At 54.4% G+C, this 22,383-nt stretch overlaps 1 protein-coding gene across 1 annotated transcript; it reads left to right on the top strand.

Moving 5' to 3' along the window:
- The first annotated feature begins 9,958 nt into the window (after window positions 1-9,958).
- WFIKKN2 (WAP, follistatin/kazal, immunoglobulin, kunitz and netrin domain containing 2) lies at window positions 9,959-11,604 on the top strand. Its single transcript, XM_004311962.4, has one exon. The coding sequence runs from the start codon at window positions 10,028-10,030 to the stop codon at window positions 11,477-11,479; it is 1,452 nt and encodes a 483-aa protein (XP_004312010.2). The 5' UTR covers window positions 9,959-10,027; the 3' UTR covers window positions 11,480-11,604.
- Window positions 11,605-22,383: the final 10,779 nt, after the last annotated feature.

Here is a 22,383-nt window from a genome sequence, read left to right as displayed (position 1 = left end):
CCGTCTTTAATGGCCTTCCCCTCTTCTGTGTCTCAGCCTTCCTCTGCTTTTCTAAGAACACCTGTCACTGGATTCAGGACCCTCTTGGATAATCCAGGATGGTCTCATTTCAAGATCCTTAGCTTAATCCTCCTTGCAAAGACCTTTTTCCTAAATAAGATCACATTCATAGGTTCCAGGCATTAGGACTTGGACCTATCTTTTGGGGGGCACACCATTCAACCCACTACATCAGGGAAGCAACATTTTCAAGTTTGGAATTTGAAAAGATCACTCTGGAAGCAGAGAAAACATGGTTGAATAGGAGCTCTTCAGCTGTTAAATAAACATCGTGGAGGCCTGGGGAGAAGCCAAGGGGTGCATACGTGAAGAGCAGTGTGAGAGCTGTGGTGGGTCCCACTGGGCATCTTCCTTCTATCCCTAAGGCTGTCCACGTGTTGCCCAAGCTTTCTCCAGCCCCTCCGTCCAGGCCTGCCCCTTGCAGACTCCAGGCTCGTTTTTGCCCAGAGTTGGCTGATGGGCCCAGGGATGGGTGTATCCTCCCTTGCCTGACTAAAGCTGGTCTCTGGAGCCCCAGTTTCCTGTCCTAGGACTAACTAGTCTCTCTCAGGTGTGACAGACACCAGGAATGCTCACCCCTGCCCGCAAGCACACTGTCAGCTTGATGGGACCATCCATTCATTCCTCCAACGTACATTGGTTCAGTGTGTGCTCTCTGCTGGAACCATGGACCAGACACAGCCCCTACTTGCCAGGAGTTCACAGGCCAGTCTGGGTAATAGATGAGGAGAAAGTAATTTCAATACCACATAAGCTATGCCCGGGTGTATCACAGGCAATCCCAGGAGGGCCATTGGGCCAGGCTGTACTCGCAAGGGGCCTCAAATGTGGATATATTTTTCATTAATTTTTATTCGAGTATAGTTGCTGTACAATGTTGTGTTAGTTTCTTGCTGTACAGCAAAGTGAATCAGTCATATGTATACATATATCCCCTCTTTTTTAGATTTCCTTCCCATTTAGGTCACCACAGAGCACTGAGTAGAGTTCCATGTGCTATACAGTAGGTTCTCATTCGTTATCTGTTTTATACATAGTAGTGTATATATTGTCAGTCCTAATCTCCCAATTCATCCCACCCACCGGCTTCCCGCCTTGGTAACCGTAAGTTTGTTCTCTACATCTGTGACTGTATTTCTGCTTTGCAGATAAGTTCATCTGTACCATTTTTCTAGATTCCACATATAAGTGATATTATACGATATTTGTTTTTCTCTTTCTGACTTATTTCACTCTGTATGACAATATCTAGGTCCACCCATATCTCTGCAAATGGCACTATTCGTTCCTTTTTAAGGCTGAGTAATATTCCATTGTACGGATTTTTTTTTTAAAAAAAAATTGAAGTATAGTTGATTCCCAATATCGTGTTAGTTTCAGGGGTACAGCAAAGTGATTCATTATACATATATATATATATATATTTTTTGGACTCTTTTCCATTATAGGTTATTACAAGCTATTGAATGTGGTTCCCTGTGCTAATCAGTAGATCCTTGTTGCATATCTATGTTCTATATGGTAACGTGTATCTGTTAATCCCATACTCCTGATTTATCCCTCCCCCCGTCAAATGTGCGTTTTGACATTATCATCCAAACAGCTTACCATTTACACAGGCACAGACACACGTCCTGACCAGGTCGAGTATTTAAACATTGCCACAGGTTTTGTATCCCAGTTTTTGTTTTGCTTTTTCATTTTAAAAACTATACCAGGAACCCCCAAGGTGACTCAGGCCTCCCTCAGCCTCTGAGGTCAGGAAGGCCTGCTGGAAGGTGCAGCTTCTAAGACGGGTTGGGAAGCAGTTGACCGGGGGATGATGGAACCAGCCAGGGGAAGGGAAGGCGTCCATGGCGAGGACTAAAGGGAAAGCCCGTGTGAAGATTTTAAAGATCGAAAGAGCAACGTGGCAGCTTCCAGAATTTGAGAGAAAGGGGAGCAGCGATAAGACTGGAGAAGGCATGGAAGTGGAAGTGCGTGGTGGTCCAGGCTAAATGCTCGGCCGGCATCATGAACGTGGGGAAGCCATCTTTAAGCCAGAGGTCTCGCGATAGTGGTCAGGAAGAGGCCTGTTTCCTGGTCACTGCACGTTTTGTGCTGTTGGAATGGGTGCCGGGGCTGCATTTGACTCTGGAAAACACGCCCCCTTGGCTCAGCAGTGTGTGGGTGAGCAGGGAGACCCACGTCTGGGACCTCCTCACTCCTCTCTCATCCAAAAGGAGGAGACAGTGAGGCAGAGAGCTTGGGAGCGAGGAGAGCTGAGTGGCCAGGGAAGCTTCTATGGTAGAGGAGGCCTGAGTGGGAGGGGGGCCAAGCCCCGTTTTAGTCTTCCTGCTGGACCCCCAGGCCCTCGCTCTCCCCAGCAGAGTGGAGAGGTGGAGCCCCGCGGCCTTCCGTCTTCTTCCCTCCGTGTTTGTCTTGGCCGACAGCTGCCGGAGGATACTGGAAGCCAGTTCTGTCAAGGCGGAGCTGGAGGAGTCTCGGCACATGGGATCACAGGGGAGGGAGTGGGAAGGGGTCTCAGGGGGGGTGATGAGGGGGGTGCCCTGACTCCTTGCGCTCTGCACAGCCTCAGCGCCATGGAGCCTCCTGGTGAGGTGGCTGAAATTCCCGAGTTCCTTGATGCTCACCTGCTCCAGGAAGGCATTCACAGACTCACAGGTGCCAGAAGATGTGTCTCCTGCTCTTGCGGCACGACACACAGATCCGTTTAGACGCTGGCACTCAAGCTTCCAGGGACTTGGTCCCACCAGCAGGGCCCCTGGCCTGGGCAGGGCTGTAAAGGAGGCCTGGCTGGCCCAGAGCACTGGCTAGGCCCTGCCACGGCCAACTCCATCATTCTCAGACCTTGATTCAGTGCTGCCTCCCCCGAGGCCCAGCGTGGACCCTCCCATGTCCTGCTCTGCACAGATGCTGACAGGTCACGTGTCCCACAGCTGAAGGTCTCCCCCGTCCGCCTCCACCATCTGCTGAGGCCCCATAATTATTCCAAGGCCAGTGCAGTCTCACTCCGAGGGGAGAGTTCACACAGCCCTGTAATGTAACCCAGGCCCTGGGCTGCTCGGGCAGGGGGTCCCCAGCTGGGTAATGAGCCGCCGGCTTTATTGAACTCCCTGGCTTGACTCTGACTAATCAAGGCTGCCCGGCCTTCTGAGAACCCATCTAAGCACTGTCGCTAAGGACTTCCTTCTCCCCAGCACCCCAATTCCTGCTCCTCAAATCTTTCCTCCTCCCCAGATATGTTTAAATAACCAGGATCAGGACAGGGAGGTTCCCAGGGGGTTGGCCTCCCCCATCCATCTGGGTGAAAGTGTGGCTGCCTCAGGTCTGGGGGCCCAAGCAGGATGGACCAGAATGGGCTGCCCTTTGACTACGCTAGGGCCACTCCAAGCGGAAGCCAGACCTGCGGCTCCCACCCCCACCCTGTCTCCTAAACCCGCGTACTTCCCTCTCACCTCTGTTTCTGGAGGCCTGCACTCCAGGAGGGAGGGCCTTGGCCGAGGAGGCGTGCTCTGGGCCAGGCCTGTCCCCGGAGAAGTGTAGGAAACAGGGTCCTGCTCAGGCCTCAAGACCCAGCCCACGTCACATGTGCACAACAGCCACCCCAGGCCTCTCCCTCCTCTCTGCTCCCCGGCACTTGTAAGGACCCCTAAGACAGCGAATACTACTCTTACGCTTTTGCGTGTTTGTTTTCTGGCCAAGACTGTGTCCTCTCTGTGGATGAGGACTGCCATCTATCCCTAGGCACCCACAACTTAGCACAGAGTAGGTGCTTTGAAAAACATCAAGAAGGGAGAGGGAGGAGTCGCTTCAAGAGGTAAGAGGTTTGGTCTGTGCATGAGGGACGTGGCATCTGAGATGCTGTCCCTGTGGATCTCCAGGTGTCTCCTCCACGTTTATGGCTGAAGTGTCTGGAGGGGAGAGGCCTGGCCCATTTAGGAAGCAGTGTCAGTGTGTTGTCAATACTCTAGCAGTTCGGGAGTTGTTCAGCTAATGGTGAACCTGAGGTCAAGGGTCACCCGGAGTTCACTGTCCTGGGTGACTTCCTACTGGCTGCACCTAGAGTAGGCCTTGAACCCATCCTGGAGGGTGTGAAAGGTCCATGGGCCCTCTGCCCTCCCACAGTGGTGGGGCTCTTCTGAGACGAGGTCAGGACCCAGCCCTCTTCCTGACGGAGCTGTGCCTGATGTCCTTGGGGAGGGTGAAAAGCAGGGGAAACCCCCAAGTTCAGGCCCCTGCTCAGGCTGACCCAGCCCATCTCCATTCCCCAGAGGCCTGCGTAGGTGGGAACGGACAGCTGAGCCCTCCTTTGGTCCCAGGGAGTTGGTGAGCGTGGGTTCCATGCCAACCTCCAGAGAAGAGAGTGAGGGAGACAGAGTCAGAGGGAGCCTGATCCAGGGACCGTGGGAGGGAGGGCCCAGGAGGAGAAGACTTCAAAGCACTCCCAGAACAGCTTATAAACAAGCTGGGCTGGTGGGGCAGCCAGCGGGGGCCTTTCTGGAGGGGCCGGAAGCTTGCATGGGGTTGTGTGAAGAGCACAGGACAGGGGTCAGAGAGGGGAGGCGTGAGCCTCGGGGGCCCCAGGCAGCCCCACCTAACCTCTCTGTGACTCGGTTTCCTCTCTCTCCCTCCGGAGCTGGCGTGAGGGTCAGCGTGACGATGTAGGTGAAAGTGCTGTGTAGGCGCCAAGCCTGATCAGATGTTATTTATTATTCTGAGCTGTGTTTTGGTGGGAGACTTGGAAGGCCTGAGAGGGAGAGCTGAGTGTTCTAGGGCCCCTTCTTCCCCAGTGCTGTTTTGAGAGTTCTCCGAGCAGAATGGCCAGGAGTGGGGCCCGGGCAGGGAGAGGCCCATGGCTCTCGACAGGATCAAACTGGGCGGAGGAGCGGGTAGGATGCACAAGGTTCCCTGCTTTTCCGACCCCCACCACCATCTCTGGTCTGTACCCCTCCCTGCTCCCCCGCTTCCTAATGGTCTCAAGTGACTCCCCAGAAATCAGCCTCCTCTCCCCGGATACCTGTCTCATGTAATGGGGCTGTGACAATTTTTCTAAGTCCTGCTCAGAAGTGTGTCACCGTCCATTTCCCTTTGTGATATCCAAGGAGGCTGCACAAACCATGTTCACCAAGTGCTGTGCAGAGGCCCGACTCTGGGCAGCTGGAACACGGGTTTATGAAATTACAGGGAATTCAAAGCAGCCGGCGCCGCCCGCTGTCTGGCTTCGTTACTGGGACCGGCCTCGGAGGGAAGTTTATTCCAATAATTTAGGGGATTAGGATCTGACACCCTTCATTAACTCTTTGACATAAGCAGAAAAGACAGATCTTGCAGAATGACCCACACGACGGGAAGGAATTGGCTCAGGCAGGGAGGAGGCAACACGCTGCCCACGAGGAAGAAGCAAAGTCTGCAGGGTGGAAAGAGGGTCGCTGCCCTTTCACAGGCCAACTGGAGGATGAGGTCTAGCCGGAGGGGGAGAGCGGGTCAGGGCTCGGCACTCAGTTTCCCCATCTGTGAAATAAGTGGGGCCCCACCCCATCGACTGCCCCTGGGACATAGCAGCTCGGTTACTGCTCCCCACATCCTTTGCAGTTGGTCTTGAAAAGGTATCTCTCGCTTCCCCATTCCATGGCAGGCTCTGGCTCTTTTCCTGTCCCCTCCACAGATATAGCCCTTGATGTTTCACAAACTTCTTGTCCAGCCTGTAAAGACCAGAGTTGGGGCTGCACATCGACGGCAGTTTTGACAGCTGGGTGGGGAGGGGTGCTCTGCAAAGGCCCCACGAGCTGGTGTCCCTGCATTAATGGTGGGGTCACGTAGCTGTGTGACATGGGGCAAGTTGCTTACACTCTCTGTGTGTCTTTTCCTCAAATCTAAAATGAAGGTACAGTTTGTTGTGAGGATTCAATGAGACAATGCACACAGCCTGGCACACATTAAGGCCCCAGTAAATATCAACAATTAGTCGTCCTACCGCTGCTCACCGGGGGTGACCTTCTCCTTCGTAAAGTAAATCAGGGGGACGAGAGCTGACTGGCACTCCCTGAGTGCAGCCTTCATGGTCGTTAGCGAGGCGGCTGGGCTGCCCAGCGCTGTCCCAAGACACTGTGACCACATAGGTTCTCTTGGAGCCGGGAGCGTGTCAGTCGAGGAGTAGGAATGTGATTCGTCCCCGAGCCGGGGGAGCCGGAGCATATCTGGTATGTGTCTCTGGAATGATTTGGGGAAAATTCCCCGAAGTTGGAACTTGAGATGCAAACTGCCGGGACAGAGAGATAGGGAGCTGTCCGCACGCCCCCCACCCTGGGACCTGGTGCTGGGGTGGGAGTCAGCTTACACAGCACACAGGCTGCTCAGGCCCGCCCTGGAATGGCCGTGAACTTGTTGTTTTTCCACGTCATTTGCTCTCAGATGCACTATCGGGCCGGCGATGCTAACCCTGCGGCTGCAGGTCCCTCCTTGTAACAAGCGAGTGTGTGTTCTTCGGAGGTGGCCCAGGGGAGGAGGGGGCCCGGCCGAGAGGTAGGGGGAGGGGAAGCACGCCTCCTGGTGCAGTACAGTGAGCTTGCGTGTCCCGGAGCCAGCTCCCCCAAAGCACATGCCATTTCTGGCCCCTGAAGGGGTTAAAGGCCTCCTGGAGTCAAAAACAAGCAGGTGTCCCACCGTGCCAGATACGCCGCCTAAACTGCTTCCAGCTTTTTTTTCCTCTTCTGCAACAAGTCTGTGATCAGCCCCAGGACAGAGGAGCCGGCAGCCTGCCTGTGACAGGCGTCAGGTTAGCTTGCTCCCAGTCGGGTGGCGCGCCCAGGACGTAAATCCAGGCTCTGGCCCCCGTGCAGCTTCTCTCCCTGCACACTCCGGAGAGGGAGCCCCCTTCATCTGAGGCTGCACAGCCCGGCGGGCTCCACAGACCTGGTGGAGGCAGCCTCGGCAGCCACAGCCCTAGCAGCGGCGAGGAGGCCCGCTGGGGTGGGCAGGGCAGGTGTCGGCAGCCCCCCGAACAGCACAAGGCCCTGGGGGCCCCAGCCCTGGCGCCGTCTCAGGGGAGGTCTCTGGGCGCCACAGACCCCACCATGCGGGCCCCGGGGTGCTGCTGTTCCCGGTCCTGCTGGGGACAGATGGCAGCGCTGCTGCTGCTGCTGCTGGGGGCGCCCCCGCGAGGCCTGGCACTGCCGCCCATCCGATACTCTCACGCTGGTATCTGCCCCAACGACATGAACCCCAACCTCTGGGTGGATGCCCAGAGCACCTGCAAGCGGGAGTGTGAGACGGACCAGGTGAGTGTGAATCCGGAAGCCTGAGATAGGCCACGTGGTCTTGTTAGCGAGGGAGAGTGGGAGCTGGGTGGTGGGAACGACTTGGAACGTGAAGGAGCCCAGCCCCGGGCCACATGGAGATAAACAGGGTGTGATGTCTGTCTAACTTCGATGCCTGGAAGAAGAGGTGGGCGTGGTGTCAGAGTTTCTCAGGGGCTGGGAATCTTCGGATTCTTGGTCTCATGTCTGCGGAGGGCTGCTCTGAGCCAGCACTATGCCAGGCACATCAGAGAGACTGGTGTGACCCACCCGCGGCCTGTCGACAGGTGAGAGTGGAACTCAGGACCCCCAATAGGCAGCGCAAGGCTCCATGGCCAGGGAGGGGAGGGTGGGCCTGCACCCCGCAGCCATCTGACCACAGAGCTGAGGCTTCATCTGGCCTCTGGGCCACTTCCCCGGGGGTTTGGACCCTGACCCTTAGATCAGAGCAGGCTGATGGGGAGGGTGGGCAGGAGTGGATCTGAACAGACTCTCTGGGTGTCCGTAGGGGGCACGTAGACCAGGTTTCAACCTGCCAAATCCCTCGCGCCTCCCAGCACTCAGGGCAGGCCTGGTTCTAGGGCAATTCCCTCCCAGCTCCTGAGCCCGAGGGCTGTTCCCGTCACTTCCCCATGGGGTGAAGCTCCTGCTGGTACCTGACGCCCGCCTGGGCAGAGATGCGTCCTGCCAGTCTGGCAGCTCCTGGGGCTCGGGCTGGGTTGGTCATCCCCAGGGACCATGGGAGACCATGATGCTCCATCTGCCGAATGCATGTAACCTACGAGAGCATAGGCTGGCCCTGGGGAGGGCGGCCTGTCCCTCACAGTGCCCACGGGACGATCCAGGCCTCTCACTGGCAGGGAGCAGCGGCGGAGCCGAGGGAAAGGAAGGTAAGGACTAGGGAGGGGGGAGCGTCCCCATCCGGCTGAGGTCGTGCTGTTCGTTGGCCACGTTTGCGGGCAAGGCTGTTCCACTGGCACAGGCTGGCCTGATAAATCAGGTGCGGCTCGGAGACAGTGAGACTCTGGCTGATGCTGTGTGTCTTGGGGAGGAGGCACCTCCATGGGGCTGGGGATATGGACAGCCTACGGGTATGTTCTGAGCCCTTAAGCAAAAACTGTTCTAAAAATTCCCTCCAGAAATACCTTCCAGAAATACCTTCCCCTGGTCCCCAGAAATACCTTCCCCTGGTCCCCAGAAATACCTTCCCCTGGTCCCCAGAGACCCAGGCTTTCCTGGACCTCTGAGTCCTGAAGGAGCTTCCGGGGCCAGAGTCTTTAAGGAATTGAAGGGCCCTCCGGCAAGGAGCAGGTTCTCTGCTCCTCAGCCCCCTCTTCTTCTCCCCCTCTCGCTGGGTCCCTCTCCCGCAGACCCCAGCTCTGAGATCTGTCCATCCCTGTCCCAGAGCCTCCCTGGTGTGGCCTAGAAGCCTATGCCAAGCAAGGGCTGCAAAACAAAGTCCCCATTCTGAGCCGAGAGGGGAAAACAGTAAACAAGTCGGGCAGGCGGGCTCCACGTAGCCCTTAGTTGATGTGGAATGTCGCAGGGGCTGAAGGGAAAGTTGGAGCCGCACGAGGCCAGCCCTGGTGGTGAGCAGCTCCCAGAGCCACGAGCAGGGCTCAGGATTAGGGGCACTGCCCACATCCCAGCGAAAACACCACGTGAAATCCTTGTTTGTGTCGGCCCCAGAGCGTGTTGCTAATTTTGAGGAATTAAACTAATGCCGTACGTGGCTCCACAGAGAATCAGAGGGAATTACACAGCCTGGCAAGTCCATGCTGATGGCCTTGCTGACCTTTGCCACACAAAGGGACTTTTTTCCCCCGTGGATTTCCCCGTGCAATGTCCCACAGGTTGGAACTGGCACAGCCCACGGTGGCCAGACCTGGTGTCCTGGGCCTGTCCCGCCTGCCCTTCCTCTAGGCTTTGGATGAACATGGGCCAGCATCAGAGCTGCCGTTCCTGATGTGTATGTGGACGGCCTTGAAGAGCTGTCCCCGTGGTGTCCGACTTTTCCCTCTTAGCATTTGGCCAGGGCATCCCCATTGGAAGAGACAAAAAAAGGCAGGCTCGTCTGTTCCAGTCGACACCTCACGGCGGTAACGATAGGATGTAGAAGAAAAATACCTCATCAGAGTCCCATCCACCTGGAGCTTGAAGCCCTTTCCCACCACTTCCCAGCTCTGTGGACTTGAGCGGCTCCTCTCTTAGTCTCTGCATCCTCATCTCATCTCATGGTAGTAGGAAGACTTTCCCTCTTACAGTATGTGACCTTCCTCTTCCCACACTGCTAGCTGTGTGACCTCGGGCAAGTTACCTAGTCTCTCTGTGCCTCAGTTATCATTACCTGTGAAGTGAGAATGATGGTTGTACCCATTGTGATGAGCGTTAGATAAGCTGACAGATATAAATGTTCTTAGAAGAAGGCTGGGCAAATAGTGGGTGAATACATTAGCTATTAGTATTATCAAAATGGTTTTCTCATGGTAGGTGAGCATCTATTAGTTCCCTTCCCTGGAGACCATGGGGGAGGGTGGGGGGAAGCCTGTGTTCTCTTCCTTCTCCTCCTTGCTCAGACCTCTCCATCTGGCTCTCCCCAGGAGTGTGAGACCTATGAGAAGTGCTGCCCCAACGTGTGTGGGACCAAGAGCTGTGTGGCGGCCCGCTACATGGACGTGAAGGGGAAGAAGGGCCCCGTGGGCATGCCCAAGGAGGCCACGTGCGACCATTTCATGTGTCTGCAGCAGGGCTCCGAATGTGACATCTGGGACGGCCAGCCCGTGTGCAAGTGCAGAGACCGCTGTGAGAAGGAGCCCAGTTTCACCTGTGCCTCCGACGGCCTCACCTACTATAACCGCTGCTACATGGACGCCGAGGCCTGCTCCAAGGGCATCACACTGGCTGTCGTCACCTGCCGCTATCACTTCACCTGGCCCAACACCAGCCCCCCACCACCCGAAACCACCGTGCACCCCACCACGGCCCCCCCAGAGACCCCTGGGCTGGACACAGCGGCCCCAGCTCTGCTCAACTACCCCGCGCACCAGTCCGTCACAGTGGGTGAGACAGTGAGCTTCCTTTGTGATGTGGTGGGCCGGCCCCGGCCCGAGATCACCTGGGAGAAGCAGCTGGAGGATCGGGAGAACGTGGTCATGAGGCCCAACCATGTGCGCGGCAACGTGGTGGTCACCAACATCGCCCAGCTGGTCATCTACAGCGCCCAGCCCCAGGACGCCGGCATCTACACCTGCACGGCCCGCAACGCCGCTGGCGTCCTGCGTGCTGACTTCCCGCTGTCGGTGGTCCGGGGGGGTCGGCCTTCGGCCACCGAGGAGAGCAGCCCGAACGGCACAGCCTTCCCCGCAGCCGAGTGCCTGAAGCCCCCTGACAGTGAGGACTGCGGCGAGGAGCAGACCCGCTGGTACTTCGACGCCCAGGCCAACAGCTGCCTGACCTTCACCTTCGGCCACTGCCACCGCAACCGCAACCACTTTGAGACCTACGAGGCCTGCATGCTGGCCTGCGTGAGCGGGCCGCTGGCCGTGTGCAGCCTGCCCCCCCTGCAGGGGCCCTGCAAGGCCTACGAGCCCCGCTGGGCCTACAACAGCCAGACGGGCCAGTGCCAGTCCTTTGTCTACGGCGGCTGCGAGGGCAACGGCAACAACTTTGAGAGCCGCGAGGCCTGCGAGGAGTCCTGCCCCTTCCCTCGGGGGAACCAGCGCTGCCGGGCCTGCAAGCCAAGGCAGAAGCTCGTCACCAGCTTCTGTCGGAGCGACTTTGTCATCTTGGGCCGAATCTCTGAGCTGACAGAGGAGCCCGACTCAGGTCGCGCCCTGGTGACTGTGGACGAGGTCCTAAAGGATGAGAAGATGGGCCTCAAGTTCCTGGGCCGGGAGCCGCTGGAGGTCACTCTGCTCCACGTGGACTGGACCTGCCCCTGCCCCAACGTGACGGTGGGCGAGACGCCGCTCATCATCATGGGTGAGGTGGACGGCGGCATGGCCATGCTGCGGCCCGACAGCTTCGTGGGGGCCTCGAGCACCCGGCGGGTTCGGAAGCTGCGCGAGGTCATGCACAAGAAAACCTGTGACGTCCTCAAGGAGTTCCCAGGCTTGCAGTGAGGCCCTCCGCCCCTCCCCAGTCCTGTCCCTGACCTTCCTCCATTGACCCATCCCCAGCACCCCTCAGTCAGCAAACTGGGCAAGGTCAGATTAGATGGTCTTAGGCCAGCAGGGGAATGTCAATCAACGCGTCCGAAAAAAGCCACCACGTGGACATATATACATTACCTAGTGTAAAACAGACAGCTAGTGGGAAGCAGCCGCATAGCACAGGGAGATCAGCTCTGTGCTTTGTGTCCACCTTAGAGGGGTGGGATAGGGAGGGTGGGAGGGACACGCAAGAGGGAGGAGATATGGGGATATACGTATAGCTGACTCACTTTGTTACACAGCAGAAATTAACACACCATTGTAAAGCAATTATACTCCAATAAAGATGTTAAAAAAAAGAAAAGAAAAGAAAAAAGCCACCCGAGGGTCTTAGATCAACTTCTATTCTTTGAGTTCAATAAAGAGGGGGTGTCTTTTCAGCTGTGGGGGACAAAAGGAGAAGTCAACAGACACCTGCAGGTTATTCCTAACGACCAGTCTGCTCTGGCCTTCTTAGCTTCTCTTGGCTGGCCACTCCCTCCCCTGGCTCTCCCAGCCTCCCTGCCCCTAGCCAGCCTCCCAGCCAGGATTCTAGAGATGGAGGCTGCACGATGGTCACAGGAATAGTGGAATGAATTGGTTTGCAAAAGAAGTAGGTGGGATGGAAAGGAGGGCCCAGGAACTGATGGGACAAATTTCCCACAGCCCCCCAGGGCGCTATGAGCAGAAACCACTTCATGGGGGGATTGTGGGAAGTGAGAATCGGGAGGCTTGCCCTGAGTGGAGGCTGCCGGGCAGGTGCCTTTGGGCGGTGGTCAGCCTGTGCTTCGGTGAGGTTGGCCTGGCAGTCTCTGAGGCCACCACAGCACATGTGGTGAAGAGCACGTTTCTCATGTTTCTTCTCCCTTGGCTTTATCGATTGGTTTATTGATTGTTGATTTATTGATTCAGTTCTGTTCAATCCAACTCAGTGGACATTTTCCGGATACTTACTGGGTGCCAGGTGCTAGGACCACAGAGAGATGTTAGTCACTGCCCAGCTCATAGTGAATGTACACAAATGTCCAGACCCCAGGGCTCCCCCAGAAGCAGACCGATGGCTGGCTCTCCCCGCTGTCAAAAATCCCATTTTTAACAGACAGCGTGCTTTCAGCTGCCACTGGCTTCCTTGGACATAAAGCAGATAGAAGCCCCAGGATCTGTTTTGGTGGGAAGAGAAATAAAGGAAGAGGAAAAGCAGGCAGGGAAGGGGGTTGGTGAAGGAATAAGAAAGGAGGGAAGAGGGGAGGCAGGCCTGGGAAGGAAAAGGAATGTTGCTCGATGCTCCCATCTGGTGGTGGCCTTGGGAGCCGCAGGGACCCGGAGAGAGGCTCTAGGTGTGGCCTGGGAGGACCGGTTTGGGTGTGCGGCAGCTTGTTGGTGACCTCTGTTTCTGGACTTCCTGTGCAGGTCTGCCACCACACCACTAGGTAAAGTTTTGGGGAAACCCACCGTCAGCTCTTCCTCTACCCCCATTCCCTCCTCAGCCCTTCATTCTGCCCGTGCCCCTCCATAGCTGAAGAAGGTCTTTGTGGGGCATTTTTGTTTCTTCCTCAAATGTAGGGGGAAAGATACCAATTAAAAGCTCCGAGTATCAACAGCCCTTCTTGTGTGGTTCGTTTGGGCTAATGTGGGCGGGACGGGGGGGTGGGTAGTGTCGTTTCTTTGGCGACCTGGTGGTTGGGGGGGAGCTGGGGGGTGGGGGGGTTAATCTGTCTTGAGGTGGTAACGGGACTTCTTACTGTGGCGTCCACCCCAGCTCCGTACTTTAGACGCAGGAGAGCTGAGGCCAGAGAGACCAGGTAACTCACCCAGGAACACGGGCAGGAAGGCACAGGGTGTAGGCCCAGGTGTTCTGCCTCGTATCTCAGTCCCCTGCCCCATCACAACAGCACGGTGGGCCAGGGCAGACTCCAGACCCCAACGCTGATGGTCAGTTCAGGGGCACGAAGGTGGAAGAGACAGGAGTGGACAGGGGGCCATGCTGCTGTCCTGCTGTTACTCCCTAGGGGGCCTCTGGGTGAGGCTTGGTCCCAAAGCCCTGGGTGCTCAGAGCACGTGGCTGGGTTCCCAGGCTGAGGCAGCAGCACCCCTCCCTGGAGATGTGCTCAGGAGTTTTCAGCCAGGGCGTGCTCCCAGCTTGTCTGTCCCCTAGGCTGGGAGCCAGCTAAGCACGAGGGACACCTGACCCCTGTCCACTTCCCTGGTCTTCCCGGGCCATAGCCCCAAGGAGGAATCCAGGCCCAGCCCAGCCCAGCCCAGGTCGATCCCTCCTTAGAGATAATTCCCTGCAATAAGGAGGGGCCAGGATGGAGAAGACAAGCTCCTCCCTGAGAGAGAAGAGAGGCCAGAGGAGTGGGAGCTCCTCAAGTCACCACTGGGAAAATGCTGAGCACAGAACTCAAACAAGAAGGTGTGAGCACCAGACGCAGGCCCTGCCCCTCTCAGGTCCAGAACCAGGGAGTAACTCCTTCCCTTCCCTCAGAGGGCGGACACACCGTTGCACCTGCTTCTAGGCTGAGGTGCCCCAATAAGTGGCACATCACCTTAGAGCCCGAGGGGGCAAGTGTCCACGTGCCAGCACCCGTCACCTCCCCTCTTCCCTCCACTTGCATAGACGTGGGGCTGAGCCCTGTGACTGCCGGGCGGAGGTGTGAGAGGCTCAGGGGATCTGACCTCAGGCACTGGCCACACACAGCTGCACACCTGGGGTCCCTGTCACACTCCATCCCCCAGCTTGGCAGGGTGGGAAAGCCCAGCCTGTGGAGTCAGACACACCTAGGGCTGAACTTGGGCTCTGACACGTATCTGCCGTCTCTCTGAGCCTCAGTTTCCTCATCTGTAAGACAGAGCAGTTCATGGAGACTTGAGGTGCTCGACCCTATTAACTGTGTCTAACTGAAAAGCCTAGGAAACAGAACCTGGCACAGATGGCTGCCCCTGGGCCCCCTCTGCGCCCTCAGCAGCTCCCTGGCTGAGAGCAGGCCCCCAGGACTGCTCTCCTCCCCTCGCCCTTCCATCCAGACCTCAGGTTTCACAGGCTCCGTGACCACGCAGCTTCAAATGTTGTATTCTGCTGCTCGGAATACATCCCAAACTGACCACCCCGCATAGGTTGATTTGGGATTTGGAAAATATGGGTACTTGGGGAAAGGGTGATATAGTATCAGTGATCGTTGTGGACCTGCCACATGGCATTTATTTTCTGTCCTTGAAACCAAGTCTGTGCCTCTCTCTGTCACCCAGGCCTTACGTAATAACTGGCTTCTGGGAGGTGCTGAGTGCAGGCTGAACTGAATTCCCAGGGCCTGGTTGCCAGGTGACCTAGGGAGGCCCAGCCTACCCCGTCTGGGAGATTTGGCCCCAGGATATAGGGGGATTGAGCCCTCCTTCAGGTCGAGGTCAGACTCACCTGCTTTCCTGTCGCTGGATGCTCGCTCCTTCCCTGCTCGCATCTGTTGTCTCCCTCTCTCCACCCTCCTCCGCCTCTACCCCAGCTCTCTGCCTTCAGAGGCTCGTTCTGGTGCCGGCTGTCTCCAGACCAGCTCTGAGGCCTCCGCTTGGAGGAGGACAAGACAGGGGCAGGACGGCTTGGCTTTTTCCACCTTCTGAGTCCCCCAGCCCCTCCAGCCTCCTAGGACACACTGCCCCATAGTCTGATGTCACCCCTGGACAGGGGGGCCAGAGAGCAGGGACCGGGGGCGGAACCTGATGAGTGAAGGGGGCGAATAAATACAGCTACATGGCGATTTCCTCAGACTGTGGACTGCGCCCTGTGTCCCACCATCCTGCTATAGGATCAACATTGAGTGGGCGCTTACTGCAGGGCAGATGTCATCTCTTGTCATCTCCGTCATGCCTGTGGGAGACAGAATGCTCTTTTGTAGGTGGGAAAACTGAGGCTAAGGAGACGAGAAGCTTGTCCAAGATCACCCAGCCGCTAAGTGGCAGAGCCGAGATTTGAACCTAAGCAGTCTGACTTCTAGGGTCTTAATGCTCATGCTATGCTATTTCTCCCAGCATGTCACACACCACACACACACGCGCGCGGCTCTGGGCTGGGCAGTGTGGAATCCCATCAGGACCCCAAATGTCTCCAAAGAGCCTGTCTTCCGTCAGCCACACGCACACCACCCCATGCTTCTGAGGTTACGTGTCACATAGTATTTCTGTCACACACGTGAGCAGTCATGGCCCGGATTCCTGAGCCTGCTCATCCTTCGAGACTCAGCTCCTTGGGGAGCCTCCGCTGTGCCCAGGCCGCACACTCTTCTCCAAGTCTCCGTCTCCCTCTGCACTTGCACTGATACCTGGCCAGAGCCACTGCTTAGGGCTCTGGGAGGCTGGTGGGCCCAGCTTGCAGGGACCAGGGGGATTCGCTGGATGAACAAATGGTCCCGGGACCAAGGGCCACGCGGTGCACTGGAGACCACAGGGCTGTGAAGGGCTCCTTTGGGGTCTTCCTTCCTTTTGCCCAGCTCCACTTCTTGATACCGTCTCCTTCTCCTTCCACCTCCCCAAGGAGTCTGAAGTCTCCCTCCTGCTCTGGGAGTGTGTGATTAATACAGGCAGGATGGAGGGCAGGGTTCCTGGGTCCTATTCTTGGCTGTGGCCTCATTCTGGAATGTGCCCTGAGGTCGAGTGACACTCAAGCTGTTGGGAGGAAGGAAGCCTAACCCTCTAGCTAGCGTTGCCCTGAGGGAGCGGGTAGGGCAGGCAGGTGGGCAGTCCACCACCCTCTCCTTCCCGCCTCTCTGCCTCCTATTTCGGGGTTGGGCTGGAGTCTCTGTGTCCCACCCCAGCTAACCCCAGGACGTGAATCTCTGACATCCAGGTCTCCAGCAACACCCTGGACACCCAGACAAGGGGAGAATAGGCTGCATCTCCAATGCTTCCTGGACTGGACCCTCCCAGAGGTAGGGCCTCTTTCCAGCACATCTGTTGGGGTGAGGTGAGGTACTTGGGTGTGTCTCTTGTCCTTTACAAGTCTTCAGGATACGGCTAGAGACCTGGCAGGATGCAGATATACCCACCCTGATCATTTGTTTTCTGTCTTGGTGTGAGGGACACACCCAGTTCTGACAGAGGATGGTGACAGTTTTGTCTCCTTTCTGTGTGAACAGCCAGGAAGTAGAGACAGGGCCTGGGGAAGTGGTGAGGAACCCCAGCAGGGGAGGAGCCCAGTGCCAGAAGAGAGCGGATGGGCATTTCAGGGTGAACAACTCTTCTTTTTTTTAAGTTTCCAGGTTCTGCTAATGCTGCTCTCCTGGGACCACATTTGTTTTGGTCGCACCGTGGGGCTTGTGGGATCTCAGTTCCCTGACCAGGGATCAAAGCCAGGCTCCTGGCAGTGAAAGCGCTGAGTCCTAACCACTGGACTGCCAGGGAATTCCCGGGTGTGAACAACTCTGATCAGGCACTTTACAAAATGTTGTCCAGTTTAATCCTCACAACCTTCTCTCAGCTGCATCTTTTACTGTTTCACCGTGTGATAGACCCCACCCTAGGCAGCAATGTTCAGGAGGGCCTTGTTCACAGCACAAGGCGTGACCATAGAGGGTTTCAACAGATACTTGTGGAATGAATGAATGACTGAATGAAGCCAGCCCTACAGACCTTATGGAGGAAGCGATGACCTCAGAGGTATTACTGCCCCTGTTTTACAGATGCTGAATCTGAATCTAAACGTTTAAAGGAAACTTGCCCAAGGTCATAAGGCTAATAAATGGAAGAGCCAGGATTCAGACCTGGGTCTGTCTGACTTTAGTGCCCATATTCTTTCCAGGGTAACATATATATTTTAACCATTTCAGCTGAAGGCTGAGGGCCCCAAATGGCCGTTCCCCGCCTGAACGTCCCTAACCACCTTTTCTAACTGGTCCCTGACCTCCAGGAGTGCCAAGGCTGTACAGAAAGTCACAAAGCTGCACCCTCCAATAGTTAGCATGGAATTCATGTAAGTAAATTCATAGGAAATCAAACGTTTAAATTCAGTTCCTCAGCCCCCCTAGCTATAGTCCAAGTGTCACGTTTCATGTAGATTAGTGGCTACCATATTGAACAACACAGACATAGAGTATTTCCAGCATCACAGAAAATTCTGTTGGATAGCCCCGTCACAAAGGATTAAACCGTTAATTCTTGTTTTCTCCGGCAGAGATCTTGTGTAAGGGTGCAGGCCCTGACTCTAGCTCCTGCCCTGCCAAGGGCTCCAGGGATTCCTGTTCCTGGTTTTGGTCTCATGGGTCCTACCGCCACAAGGGCTTTTGGAATTGCCCTACTGTCTCTAGACTCTAATCTCAGCCTCAGAAAAATCCCCTCATCTTTTCTCCCAGAAGGCTTCTGTTAAGCCTTCTTGCAGATAAAGTTCTTGATGGCCTTTCTCAATATCCCAGATTTCCTAAAGAGGTACACAGATGAGTACACACACACCAAGACCCAACAGTTGTGGCACTCAGGGGAAGATGAGTTTACCAAACTTTTAGCTAAGTATGACAGAGAGGGGCTGCTGATGGGAGGGAGACAGTAGGGGCTCCAGGTCAAATCCTCTCATGGCATGGCCCAGTGCCCACGACAATTGGGAAAGTGCTCTCACTAGTGGGCCAGGTGATCCCCAGCTCTTCAGAGACGTCTGTGGAAGTGCTGAATAAAGGGCTAAGAATTAGTTTGTTTGTTATGGTCGTTGCTGTCAGAATTGAATTGCATAAGACTTTAAAAAGAGGCACCAGATGTTTTAGGCCTTAAGGCCCCCAAATTTCGCTGGTATACAGGATGAGTGGCCGTGAGGAAAGGCCAGAGTCATGCCAGAGCATGGGCTCTTGAGTCAAACTACCTGGGCTCAAATACTGGCTCTGTGACTTTGGGTAAGTTAACCTCTCGTGCCTCAGCATCTTCATCTGTAAAATGGAATAATAATGGTTTTCATAGTGCCTCTCCAGTCGTAGTCAGCCCTGGGCCTGATTGCTCCAGCTGGTTGGGAATAATTGCTGTTGCACGTTCCCACCTGTGGCTGGAAAGAACCAGGAGATGAGAACAGGCCTCTCTCCTCAAATCTGCTCTTGGACCGCAAAGTAAGAACAGATGCAGTCTCCTTTGCTGACAAAGGAAGAGTCCAGGATAAGGGTAGCCAGAAAGGAGAGAAGCGAGAGGAAGGGAAAGAGAGGCACACACTCTGGGTTGGGTGGTTGGAAGCAAGCGGAGACAAGTGGAGTAATGAGGTAGAGATGGTTCATACCTCCAAGTGTAGAGCTGAGTTCTTTCTTTTAAATTTTTATTTTATTATATTTTTATTTTTGGCTGTGTTGGGTCTTCGTTGCTGCACGCGGGCTTTCTCTAGTTGCAGCGAGCAGGCACTGCTCTTCGTTGCTGTGCGTGGGCTTATTGTGGTGGCTTCTCTTGTGGTGGAGCATGGGCTCTAGGTGCGCGGGCTTCAGTAGTTGTGGCACACGGGCTCAGTAAGTAGTTGTGGCGCGAGGGCTCAGTAGTTGTGCCGCACAGGCTTAGTTGCTCTGCGGCATGTGGGATCTTCCTAGACCAGGGCTCAAACTCATGTCCCCTGAGTTGGCGACTGCGCCACCAGGGAAGTCCCTGGAGCTGAGTTCTTACCCTTTATTTCAAGCACCACTCCCCATCTCAATGCACCAAAAAGGCCAACAGAATAAAAGGGGAAACAGCCTCAGAGTTTTGGTGTGACCAGTAACTCAGACTCAAAGTAATCCTCTCAGTCATCACAACCAACAATTTCACCCTGTGACCCTAATAAGAGGAAAAGCTGGTGTTCACGGATGAGCGGAATGCAGCTTCCGTGAGACTTCCACAGATGGCGACCCATCCCCATCTCAGGCCTCATGGAAGATACCCACTCTTTACCACCTAGATGCCCTGATGGCAGGGTTCATAATTTTCATTACTAATAGCCTGCAGCACCTAATATGCGCTCAACATACACTACCTCATTGACTATTTACACACCTGTGGTGTGTATGTCATGTCATTCACCTCCACTTAATATTCTCTCCATTTCAGAGATGATGAAACTGAGGCTCAGAGAGATTGAATAATTTGCCCAAGGCCCCTGGCCAAGCAGGAATCCAAGCTCAGGTTGGTCTATGTGACTCCAAAGCCCATGTATTTAACCACATGTATAAGATATTCCACCACAGATTCAAGAACAGTGAAGTACAGTTTTCTCTTTTGCTTCCTCCTTTCTCCCTGCTGATCCACCAGGAAGTTTCACTGCGTAGAATTCTTATGAAGAGGCATGTTTAAGGCCAGCTGACCTCCCCTAAATATGCTGATCACATGCCCTTAAGGCTAACCACAGGCCGAGAGACAGAAGAGATGGGGATGCAAGCCCCTCTCACAGGAGAGTCGAGAGAGGTCAGGTTATCCCCCGTGGGGAAGAGGATTACGCTCAAGGCTTCGTATCCCTTACACGGTCCTCACACTCAATATAACAAGCAGGCTTTCTCAGATAAGAAATCTGAGGCTGAATACGTTTAACGGGGCACAGCTACACGAGGGTGCGTTTGGGATTCAATTCGAAGTCTGACCCCAAGGCCCATACTCTTTTCCTGTACAGAGTTACCAGGAGTAATTTTACTTGGAGGCTTAATGAAACCCCTGCACTGCTATAGAACATTCTTGCTTAGCTCTTAGCAGTTACTAAGGAGTCTGGAGACAAACTCGTGGTGCCTAGACCTCTATCCCTACTGGTGAAGTTGGGGTGAGACAGGGATCAGACACTGATGTTTTCTGTTCCAATGCAGGATCCACGTTTCATAAAGAACAGTGATGCTCTCTGAACAGTCCCAGGTCACGTGAAGGGGCTTGGCCAGCCTGTGGCAGTATTTTCAGTAGATGACAGAGTGCTCAGCTGCAAGGGAAACTTAGAGGAGACTCTAGAAAAGCATTGCTCAGGGAAAGTGACCCAGGGGAAAAGGTATTTGTGGCTGTCAATTTCTCGCTTAGATGTTACAAAGCTTCCCTGCCAAAGTCCTTTTTTTGATTTATGCTCAAACTGGAAGATATTATAAGCATCGAAAAAGCCAAACTGGAAAGCCGAACAGCTGAGCTCTGAAAAGATAGTAACCTCGGCCAGAAGTAGAATGTGGTGATGGGTACCGCAAGTGGGAGTGAGCTGTGGGTGTCTGAATTTCTGCAGTGAACACACACACACAGATTCCACCGACACCGACTTCTGGAAGGGCACCATCTGCTGTGAACCCTGATAATTACAAAAACAGAAAGAGGTTTTGTCTCTAAAGGTAGGAAAACAAATGAGATGACCCCTAGAGGGAGCTTCTAGCCTGAGGAGGTTTTTAAGATAAGCATTTAAACGGAAACTGGGATAGGAACTGGAGCTGCCCCTCCTGTACTTCCCCTCCCTCACTACCACTACTTCTTCCTTGGAATTCTTCCCTGACCTCCTCATCCCACCCCTGGGTCTCATGAATAAAGAAATTCTAAACCACCTCTCTTTCACAATATTTCTGTTCAGAGCTTGGAGCAATGAAAAAAAAATTACAATGTCCAAAGTCAAAGGCAGCTTTTCCTGCGAGTGATGGACTGGAAGCAGGGACAGATTTCCTCTGCTTTTTTTTTTTTCCTAAGAGTTATAGCACTAAGTCTTCCACTGTGGACACGTCAGACGAAGAAAAAGAACCAGGACCAAGTTTTTCCTCCACGGCAGCGGGGAATTTGAGAGAGCCCATGCTTCCCCAGGTGACCCATTCTTCATAACTTGATTACTCCTCCCCAGTCTAGAACCCCTCGTGTGGACATGATCTCTCCCTCTCTTTGTTCATACCTCCATATTCTCCTGTGTATGATTATTTCGGTGTGTGTTATCGTTTGCTAGAGTGTAAGCCATTGGAAAGGTCCTAAAGGTTTATATACGTCATCACCAGCTCCTAACCTAGTAGATGGTCAATAAATGTGTTAAGGGGGTGAACACAGGGGCTGTTGTAAATGCTACCTCACTTTGTTTGATACAATTTAGGGACTTGAATGGAATCTGACCCTCGAGTCAACCTGACCATTTTGCTATCTAGCATAAGGACTAGTAAAGCCCAGGACCAAAGACTTCAGGCGCGTGAAATGTCTCGAGTTACTTCTCAGAGAATCTGAGCACCCAGACAGCAGTAGGAAATGGGTACATAAAACTAGCCCATGACCTGCAAACTCCTATAACCCACTCCCCATGGTGTTTCTGCAGCATATTTCCCTTTCCTAACTGTGCCGGGCAAAGGCTGATATTAACACAATTTTGGGGTTGCTGAGCAAACGACCACTTACAGGGCCAGGCTAGGTGTGTGGGGAGGGAAATGACACAAAGTGCAGTTTATAGATACTGTCTCCTATGTAATCAGGTGTGGTTCTTTCATAAAGCCTTCCTACGGAGGTCAAAGGAGCAGTGTAATGGTTAAGGATCGTGGACTTTGGAAACAGAATCCCACGATGCAAATCCTGACTCTACTGGGGGTAACTATGTCACCAACCCTGCTTCCCTCTGTACATGAGGGAAATAGCATAACCTTCCGAGGCTTCTTATGAAATTTAAGTGAGCTAAAATGTACAAATGCTTAGAACAGTATTTTGCACACAGTACAGACTATGAAATGTTGACGATCATTATTGAGCTTCCGAGGTTGGTTATTGCCTCTGGACTCCACAAGACTTTTGATAATATTAAAATCATCGTCATTCAGATAGATAGCATGTAAGGTACTGGTGCAGCTACCTACCCACTGTCAAAGCCTGGAAGAAAACTCATAATCATCAGGAAAGTGTGGTGTGCCTGGACTAGGAAACTTGTCCTGTGTCTCCAAACTTCT

This window comes from Tursiops truncatus, chromosome 20 (genome assembly GCF_011762595.2).
Source record: "Tursiops truncatus isolate mTurTru1 chromosome 20, mTurTru1.mat.Y, whole genome shotgun sequence".
In the NCBI taxonomy this organism is placed as follows: Eukaryota; Metazoa; Chordata; class Mammalia; order Artiodactyla; family Delphinidae; genus Tursiops; species Tursiops truncatus.
The sequence above is the reverse complement of the archived record's forward strand: the minus strand, read 5'-3'. Positions and strand labels throughout refer to the sequence as shown.

What these genes read in the sequence shown, in the direction of transcription:
- WFIKKN2 (XM_004311962.4), top strand. Translation starts at nt 10,028, where the DNA reads ATGGACGTGAAGGGGAAGAAGGGCCCCGTGGGCATGCCCAAGGAGGCC.